Here is a 7633-nt window from a genome sequence, read left to right on the forward strand (position 1 = left end):
AGTAAAAAGAGAGGCGGTGAGAGGGGGGGAGAGAGAAAAAAGAGAGGCGGTGAGACGGAAGGGAAAGAGAGTAAAAAGAGAGGCGGTGAGAGGGAAGGGAAAGAGGGAAGAAAAAGAGGCGATGAGAGGGAAGGAAAAAAGAGAAAAAAAGAAAGGCGATGAGAGGGGAGGGAAAGAGATGAGCGAGGCGGTGAGAGGGGAGGGAAAGAGATGAGCGAGGCGGTGAGAGGGGAGGGAAAGAGATGATCGAGGCGATGAGAGGGACGGAAAAAAGAGAAAAAAAGAAAAGCGATGAGAGGAAAGGAAAAGAGAGAAGAAAGAGAGGCGGTGAGAGGGGAGGGAAAGAGATGAGCGAGGTGGTGAGAGGGAAGGGAAAGAGAGAAAAGAGAGGCGTTGAGAGGGGGAGGGAAAGAGAGAAGAAAGAGAGGCGGTGAGAGGGAAGGAAAAAAGACAAAACAGAAAGGCAATGAGAGGGAAGGGAAAGAGAGAAGAAAGAGAGGCGGTGAGAGGGAAGGAAAAAAGACAAAACAGAAAGGCAATGAGAGGGAAGGGAAAGAGAGAAGAAAGAGAGGCGGTGAGAGGGAATGGAAAGAGATGAGCGAGGCGGTGAGAGGGGAGAGAAAGAGATGAGCGAGGCGGTGAGAGGGGAGGGAAAGAGATGATCGAGGCGGTGAGAGGGAAGGGAAAGAGAGAAAAGAGAGGCGGTGACAGGGAAGGGAAAGAGAGAAAAAAGAGAGGCGGTGTGAGGGGAGGGGAAGGGAGAAAAAAGAGAGGCGGTGAGAGGGGGGGAGAAAGAGAGAAAAAAAGAGGGGCGGTGAGACGGAAGGGAAAGAGAGTAAAAAGAGAGGCGGTGAGAGGGGAGGGAAAGAGAGAAAAAAGGCGATGAGAGGGGAGGGAAAGAGGGAAAAAAGAGGCGGTTAGAGGTAAGGGAAAGAGAGAAAAAAGAGAGGCGGTGAGGGGGGGATAGAGAGGCGGTGAGAGGGGAGTAAAAGAGAAAAGAGAGGCGGTGAGAGGGGAGGGCAAGAGGGAAGAAAGAGAGGTGGTGACAGGAGAGGGAAAAGAGAGGCGGTGAGAGGGGAGAGAAAGAGGGAAGAAAGAGAGGTGGTGGCAGGAGAGGGAAAGAGGGAAAAGAGAGGCGGTGAGAGGGGAGGGAAAGAGAGAAAAAAAGAGGCGGTGAGAGGGGAGGGAAGGAGAGAAAAAAGAGAGGCGGTGAGAGGGGAGGGAAAGAGGGAAGAAAAAGAGGCGTTGAGAGGGGAGGGAAAGAGAGAAGAAGGAGAGGCGTTGAGAGGGGAGGGAAAGAGAGAAGAAGGAGAGGCGGTGAGAGGGAAGGAAAAAAGACAAAAAAGAAAGGCAATGGGAGGGAAGGGTAAGAGAGAAGAAAGAGAGGCGGTGAGAGGGGAGGGAAAGAGATGAGCGAGGTGGTGAGAGGGAAGGGAAAGAGAGAAAAGAGAGGCGTTGAGAGGGGAGGGAAAGAGAGAAGGAAGAGAGGCGGTGAGAGGGAAGGAAAAAAAACAAAAAAGAAAGGCAATGAGAGGGAAGGGAAAGAGAGAAGAAAGAGAGGCGGTGAGAGGGGATGGAAAGAGATGAGCGAGGCGGTGAGAGGGGAGGGAAAGAGATGAGCGAGGCGGTGAGAGGGGAGGGAAAGAGATGATCGAGGCGGTGAGAGGGAAGGGAAAGAGAGAAAAGAGAGGCGGTGACAGGGAAGGGAAAGAGAGAAGAAAGAGGGGCTATGAGAGGGAAGGGAAAGAGAGAAAAATGAGAGGCGGTGAGAGGGAAGGAAAAGAGAGAAAAATGATAGGCGGTTAGAGGGAAAGGGATGGAGTGGTATTGTCAATTGGACAGTTCTCTTAAAAGATGTAAATTGATACGCCAGAAACAGTGGAAAGACAGAAGAGACGTCATATATCCTACCATGTTCGAAGACACGTACGGGCAACGGCGCTGAGAGTCGTGCTCGAAAACCAGCACCGTTAGTTCCCGTATAATTTCGTTCAAATATTTGAAACCATTGAAGAGTGTTTATCATAATAGAGAAATCGGCGTTTGGGGTTCTGTAAGAGATAGACTTTCCATGGTGGACAAAATATGTGCATGAGGTGGCACACACACAATTACTACCACTACCACCACCACCACCACCACCAGCAGCACTACTACTTCTACTACTACTACCGTTTGATCCCTCTCCAACCCTCACCATCAGTTTATTTCGTCCCACTTCTACCCATCTCCTCGTCCTGGCGCCCTATCTCTCCATCTCAGTGTGTGTATACCACGTGAAAAATTTCTTCATAAATTCTACGTCGGAAGGCAATATTTCGCTTTGAATGAAGACTTTAAACAAAGATAACTTTACTATTTCTTCACCATTTTTAATGGTCTACGCCGCTTACGGAGCCCCGCCTTCGGTATTTTACCAGAGTTTGATTGAGAGTTTAGTTTCGTAAAACACTTCGACATAACTTCTAGCCGAACCACTGCTTGATGGAGCACTATCAAAACATTATATTGGAAACAGATTTGTCGAAGTGTTTGAAGAAACTAATCACCTAATCAAACTCCGGTGATAAAACGAAGGCGGGGCAAAGACTGTACCCCGCTCCCTCTCTCTCTCTTATCTTATCCTTCATATAACTACGCCCCACTCTCCGCCCCTTCATTAAACTTTGTCTCTGGACAAATACCTTAAACCTTCATACTTCGGCCCCTTCCATCTCCGACGGTGGGTACAGTAACTGCACATGTCAAAAAAGTTACTTATTAAATCTGATTTCACAAAATGCTATATTATTTTATACAAACAATTGATTTATTCATACAAATTTACCGTATGTTAGCGTAAATGCGTTCTGCGTTCAAATGTGTGTGTACTAGTTATGTAAGAGCAGTATACCAATGAACGTGTAGTTATCTATCCATATTTATTGATACATACCCTATCATTGGTCTATTTTTATCATTTTTGTAGAAGTTGGTTTTACTACTACGTTGGGTCTACTGCTTAAACACTGAGAAGTTTGATTGTTATCAAACAAAGGTACCCTGTTCTTCAACAGGTATGTTTAATTACTTACTTATATATAAATAAATACATACTTTATATATATTTTTATATTAAAGCAACTTAACAAGATAAATTTTTGTAATGTACAAGAAAGAGATATCATTATAGGGTTAGCTTTGAAATATAAAATGAGGAAGCGTTTGGGGCACACTATGACAGGATTCTATTTATACGCCATATAATATATATAAAGTAAGGTAAACTCATAATTAATGATAATTCTAGCTGTTTGATGATTTTTATATGTCATTTCAATAGTTGATAAGTCTTGTTTATTGCATTTTTGATCGATAAACGTCAAGATGAGAGAAGCTAAAACGAAACTGCAGGAACGTACTGTTCTAAAAAGAGTATTATTTGACGAAAAAGTCTAAAAATAATTTTAGGACAGATCTATATACGTTTAATTGGAAATAATACAAATGTGTAATTAAATAAGTTGGGTATTTTAAAATTTTAAATCGAAAGCATTTTTAAATCTATTTTAAAACGTTTGTTATTGTTATTGATAAACATTAAACCACGACAGCACTGCATACATTGGCAATACACAGAGCACAAGGAAAAAAACGACATGCAACGAATACTGTAAGTCATATATCACAGACAGACAGATAGAATATTGCTAAGAGTCTCACTTTTATACATTCATACATACATGAATATATAGATACAGATAAAAAAATAATTTGTTATCTTTAAAACCACTGCACTCTCACAAGTTGAACGTTTTGACAGCTTTTTTTTAAATTTTTTGTCTTGGAACGATCCAAGTGCTATAAGACTGCTGACAAAAAAAGTCAAATTGCAGTCAAATTTAATATCTAGACTCTATATATTAGTAATATAGTTACTACCCGAGTTATTAAAATTATTCATAAGCGCAAAGCGAGAATAGGTCGTGTAGTAACTGTTTCGTTCCATAATGTCAATACATGGGTTCAATAAAAATAAGAACTATCTTGAAGAAAAGTATAAAAAGTTCTTTTGCAATTTCCGTCAAATAATTATCAGTTTTCGTGTATTGTTTATTGACAGGGTGCCTTTCCAAAATGGCTGAAAATAAACTTGGAGGCGACTGCAGACCTAGCAATGCTGTTGTCCCTCAACAAGTTGGTCATCAAGGAACCAGACCTCCCGAAGCCATCAAAGAGTCAACACCATGGGTCCAAGAAGGCACTTGCGATCCACGCCGCGTGGTGAGTACGTCTGCCAGAGGGCGCGACGGAGAGTACCAGAACTCCAAGACAGAGATTATTTTCCCGCCTGCCCTGCCTGATATCACTGTTGAGAAAGACTGGGTCTACATCGGTGCACAGGACCGCAAACAGCCAGTATCTCTTCCCGCCGATGAGGAGCTAGACTGCGAGCAGAGCCCCGTCGTCTCCTTATGCAACCCATGGTACAAAGACGCGGGGAAAAGTCACGCTCGCCATTCAATTGCAGGATTTCCGGGATTTCCGCAATACTTCAGTGAGAAAAAACGCTTGCAATCCTTCAAGAAGAACCGCTGGCCGTCCCACCTTCCATCCCCAGAGCGGATGGCCAAAGCCGGACTTTTCTTTAAAGGTTCACTTATTTCTCAATTAACTAAATACATACATGGTAATTATGGTCACTCATTTATCATGTTAACTCCAACTGCATTTCATGCATTCATGTAATGAGAACCATAGATGGGCAATTTCGTATTTTTAAAGTTCTCCGATTAATGACTAATGAATCAGTAAACGCTCAGTTTAATTCATTGCCAAAAGTTGCATTTAAAACACATTAGCCCGATTGTTCAGAACTTTGTTAAAAGTTATTAACGAGATTAGCGGCGTCTTTGTTAACTTTTAAAGATGAATAATTGATGGTGTGCTCATATATTTAAATGAAATAAGTACAGCTGAAACGGTTGTTTGAATTTTTGTTAGGAACACTGCAAATAAGTGTATCTGTGAAACTTAAAGAGTAATATTGATTTGAAAGTTAACAAGGATGACGTTAAGAACGATGACGTTAACAACGTTGTTAATTTTGAAAAGGTTATGAGCTTTCGGCCCAATTGAGTCTTTGTCTGGAACAGATACCGCAATATCCCACTTTACGATGCATTTCCCTTTGTTTTCAGGAAAAGTCATTGTGAACGGTGTGACCTACGTTGACATGACAACGTGTTTCCAGTGCGGGAAAACCCTTCATGCCTGGGAGTGTGGCGACGATCCTGTTAAAGAACACCGGCGCATCTATCCTAGAGAGCGCTGCTTGGACCATCTGCCTTAGAATCAAGTGACGGGACACACAAAAAAAATAATAAAAATATACTCTTTTTTATCATTTGAATATCTACTTTTTTCCTACCAATAGAATTGGCTTAGCTGGAAAGGAATCGTGTTTAATCAAATTTTAAAGATGGTCAGTCTAGATAGCGGTTTTTCTTTTACTTGTATGGAAGTTTGTATTTTTCAGCTTAAATGAATTTGTTTGCTTATTTAATTATAGTTTAGGATGAATAAGAAGAGTATATCTTTTGGGAAGGATCAATATTTTAAAAGTTTAAGGAATCTGTCCCACAAATTAGCTAGATATTTCATAGTTCCATTAGCTTTAGTGTAAAAATGTTGTTGCCTGGAGACCCCTTACAATTTGGGTATTATTTGAAAAGAGTTTGCTAGCTGATCACAAATACTTAAAATAAATGCTCGAAAGAAAATCATACATTAAGTTAGTACAGTTTGTATATTTGTCTTTATTTTAACTGAAATCGAACGCAAATGACGTATTTTAATTGCAATCTTTGGGGGCCTAAAAGAACTTACGTGTAAAAGTATTTTCAGTATCTGATTTCTTTAACTCTTTTGTTTGCACACATAACCCTTTAAATGCTACCAAAGTGATATGGGGTCACCTGCGACATCCAAAATTCACATATTTGTGGGTAGGATTCCTTAGTAGTATTTTAAAGGGTATTTTGGGCATTATACAATACAATAAGGCTTATTTTTGAAAGGGTTATTACAATTACTTTTTAAGATGATATATTTACACAACTATAAACTTACAACGTATATCTAAATTTAACATATTTTTTCGGTAAGATTCCTTTATATTAAATGCTATTTTTAAAAGAGTATTTATAAGGCATTATTAACAAAATAAGGCATATTTTTGAAAGCATTAATACTTATACTTTTTAAGATGGTATTTTTACACAACAAAGTAAGGCATATTTTTGAATGCATTAATACTTATACTTTTTAAGATGGTATTTTTACACAACTCTAAACTTACAATGTACATACAAATTATGATATGTATGAATGAACTGTTTGCATGTTATCATTAAACCACTATGTTCTACACTGATCGTATTCGTTTATGCACCAACATCATAGTGATAACTAGTCTCATTATGCTTGAAACACATCGATTATGTCTCCACATTTATCATAATAGTTAATTATGTACTTACTTGGACCTCAGTATTCATTAAGACTATATGCTTCAAATTTCCCCCGAGCCATTCTCATTTCATTTATAACAAGAAACATATCCCGTATCTACCAGAGTAAAAAAAAAACATGCCAATCTTGGGTTAAACATTTCTGTCAACAATAGCACACCGTTCTTGAATGGGGGTCAAAGACTTTTAGGCATTCGTTTGCCCGGCACAAGATTACTGAAAAACAATCGGGTCGATAAATGGACACTGATGTCTATTTTCACTATATATTGTTCCGATGTACAGGTCAAAGGGACCATTACTCTGATCGTATTCCACTTAAGATATGTATATTTACATTTAAGTGTGCCAAGCACTAGCGTTTCCGGGGCGGGGCACACTTTGCCCCCCCCCCTATTTCATCCAAGTTAACTTTTAATGCCATTATCGGAGTAAAAAGTTTAAAAAAAAAGCTCCATGCACCATTTTGAAACAGAAATTGTTAGATTTTTCTTGGGGGAATACCCCCACCTCCACGTACACCCCTTGCCAGCATTTGAAACTTTTTTATTTCTGTTCTGAGAAAGGGGCGACAGTCAAAGGGTTGTACCCCTAAGTTATGTCCCCGCTTACTTTCATTCCTCGATCCGTCCCTGTCAAGCACTAATTGCATTCTATAAGTTGCGATTTAAGAACACGCGAATCAGTTACAACCTTCTAATATAGTTGTGTATGATCATACACGCCAAACCATTTAGGGAGATTTGTTCAGAAAGGCTGAAAATTCAGGGGGATTTTGGTAGTATTCAGGGGGATTTTTTAGCAGGTCTAAGTTGGCGAAATTTCAAAGTATTTTTTGACGCAAGTACGAAAAAATGTATTCACATATATTTTGCTATGAAAACTTTTTCATTTTACAGAATTATTTTATGTCATGATTTATTATATTCTTATGATACACTATGATGTCATACTGTAATGCACTTGCAAAACAAAATATGTTATTGGAAAAAATATGTTTTCGAGACAATTGAATCTTCCTCCAGTCTTTTAAAAAAATCTGCTTAATAATATCAGCTCTGATGACGTTCAAACAATAAGAGAATGGAATAGATATTATTAATTTCTTCCTTTTCCAAAAT

At 39.5% G+C, this 7633-nt stretch overlaps 2 protein-coding genes across 2 annotated transcripts; both read left to right on the forward strand.

The window, feature by feature from the left end:
• The first annotated feature begins 242 nt into the window (after positions 1-242).
• On the forward strand, positions 243-1413 carry LOC128225885 (uncharacterized). The gene is made up of 2 exons (XM_052935784.1): positions 243-430; positions 1050-1413. Exons 1-2 carry the CDS (start codon positions 243-245, stop codon positions 1411-1413), a joined length of 552 nt encoding a protein of 183 aa, XP_052791744.1.
• Positions 1414-2923: 1510 nt separating this feature from the next.
• Positions 2924-6411, forward strand: LOC128226957 (uncharacterized). The gene is made up of 3 exons (XM_052937090.1): positions 2924-3056; positions 4103-4633; positions 5181-6411. The coding sequence occupies exons 2-3, from the start codon at positions 4117-4119 to the stop codon at positions 5330-5332; spliced, it is 669 nt and encodes a 222-aa protein (XP_052793050.1). The 5' UTR covers positions 2924-3056; positions 4103-4116; the 3' UTR covers positions 5333-6411.
• The last annotated feature ends 1222 nt before the right edge of the window (positions 6412-7633 follow it).

The sequence above is a fragment of the Mya arenaria genome, chromosome 3, assembly GCF_026914265.1.
Source record: "Mya arenaria isolate MELC-2E11 chromosome 3, ASM2691426v1".
Lineage (NCBI taxonomy): Eukaryota > Metazoa > Mollusca > Bivalvia > Myida > Myidae > Mya > Mya arenaria.

What these genes read in the sequence shown, in the direction of transcription:
- LOC128225885 (XM_052935784.1), top strand. Translation starts at nt 243, where the DNA reads ATGATCGAGGCGATGAGAGGGACGGAAAAAAGAGAAAAAAAGAAAAGC. An exon ending in AGAGAGAAGAAAGAGAGGCG is followed by an intron (nt 431 to 1,049) that starts GTGAGAGGGAAG and finishes AGGTGGTGACAG; the next exon opens with GAGAGGGAAAAGAGAGGCGG.
- LOC128226957 (XM_052937090.1), top strand. Translation starts at nt 4,117, where the DNA reads ATGGCTGAAAATAAACTTGGAGGCGACTGCAGACCTAGCAATGCTGTT. An exon ending in AGCCGGACTTTTCTTTAAAG is followed by an intron (nt 4,634 to 5,180) that starts GTTCACTTATTT and finishes CTTTGTTTTCAG; the next exon opens with GAAAAGTCATTGTGAACGGT.